The sequence below is a fragment of the Nicotiana attenuata genome, chromosome 1, assembly GCF_001879085.1.
Source record: "Nicotiana attenuata strain UT chromosome 1, NIATTr2, whole genome shotgun sequence".
Classification (NCBI taxonomy): Eukaryota; Viridiplantae; Streptophyta; class Magnoliopsida; order Solanales; family Solanaceae; genus Nicotiana; species Nicotiana attenuata.
In genome coordinates, this window is record NC_031989.1 from 108,702,985 (window position 1) to 108,704,399 (window position 1,415).

General features: G+C 36.0%; 1 protein-coding gene across 1 annotated transcript in view; it reads left to right on the forward strand.

Annotated features, from left to right (window-relative positions):
- Positions 226-1,415, forward strand: part of LOC109231832 (molybdopterin biosynthesis protein CNX1) — a 14,004-nt gene continuing 12,814 nt past the window's right edge. Inside the window, exon 1 of the mRNA XM_019397463.1 lies at positions 226-468. Coding sequence (XP_019253008.1) covers positions 280-468 — 189 coding nt within the window. The 5' untranslated portion in view covers positions 226-279. The remainder of the gene's footprint in view (positions 469-1,415) is intronic.

Below are 1,415 nucleotides of genomic sequence, written 5' to 3' on the forward strand. Positions count from 1 at the left end.
CAAAACTTGGGAATTATATACATGTTTTTCCAAAATAAAGTTGGAAAATATGTTTTGAAAAGGTACCTCCAAACGCATTTTCATCTTCAAATCAAAATTAACCCAAATCAAATTTTTCAAAATAAATTTGGGATCTATGGATGTCACTTTCACATTTTGTCTATAGATTTATTTATTTCTTCATTGGTCCAACTATTGGAAATATTTATATACCACTCAATTCTACTACTACTAGTTGAATTGACTCATTGGTAGTACTGGAGTCAAAAAAGCAAAAGAATGGGCGAAAATGGAGGACCCCAAATCTCAAACAAGATGATACCTGTTGAAGAAGCACTTGACATAGTTCTAAGTGTAGCTCAGCGGCTGCCACCTGTAACTTTGCCTATTCACGAAGCCTTAGGCAAAATCTTGGCTGAGGATATTACTGCCCCTGACCCTCTTCCTCCGTATCCTGCTTCTATTAAGGTATTTTTTTCGCATTTATGTACTGTTTTATCAATTGAGTATTGCTACTTTTTGGTATATTCTCTGTACTTGTTAAGGGTATAGATATGTTCTTTTTGGTGTGTGTGTGTGTGTGTGTGTGTGTGTGTGTGTGTAGTAACATGTTAATATTGATTGACTATTTTGGTGCTTAAAAACTGAATCTTGGATTTATGCTTAAAAATTCAATTGAAGTATTTCTTTTTCTCGCATTTATGTACTGTTTTATCAATTGGGTATTGCCCCTTTTTGGTGTAAACATGTTAAGGGGTATGTGTATGTGTGTGTAGTTAGTACATGACAATGTTGATTGACTATTTTTGGTGCCTAAAAATTGAATGTGTATATATATACACACACATATATATGTAGTGTTAGTATGTATGTGTGTCTATGGGTTGTACATGTTAATGTTGATTGACTATTTTTGGTGCTTAAAAATTTAATCTTGGAACTATGCTATATATATACATGTGTGTGTGTGTGTTGTACATGTTAATGTTGATTGGCGATTTTTGGTGCGTAAAAGCCGAATCTTCAAATTATGCTATGGGTTCCGTGTGAAAGTTGTTATCTTTCTTGGCTGAGCATATCACTGCCCCTGATCTTCTTCCTCCATACCCTGCTTCTATTAAGGTATTTTTTTCTCCACATAAATGTACTGTTTTAGCAATTGGGTATTGTCCCTTTTTGTATGTATGCTGTAGGGTAGAGGGGCATGCCCATTATCCCCTAGTTTCCATGGATGCAGTAAGCCCTAAGGGTTGGCCCCGAATGGATTTCTCATAATATATATATATATATATATATATATAGTTCTGCAATGGGCTCTCTCTGAAAGTTGTTGTCTTTCTTGAGTCAATGCCTTCTTTGCGGCCCCCTATTCCCAGGTTGCGGTGCCTAGACTCTGTGTGTGTGTTGGCGGGGGG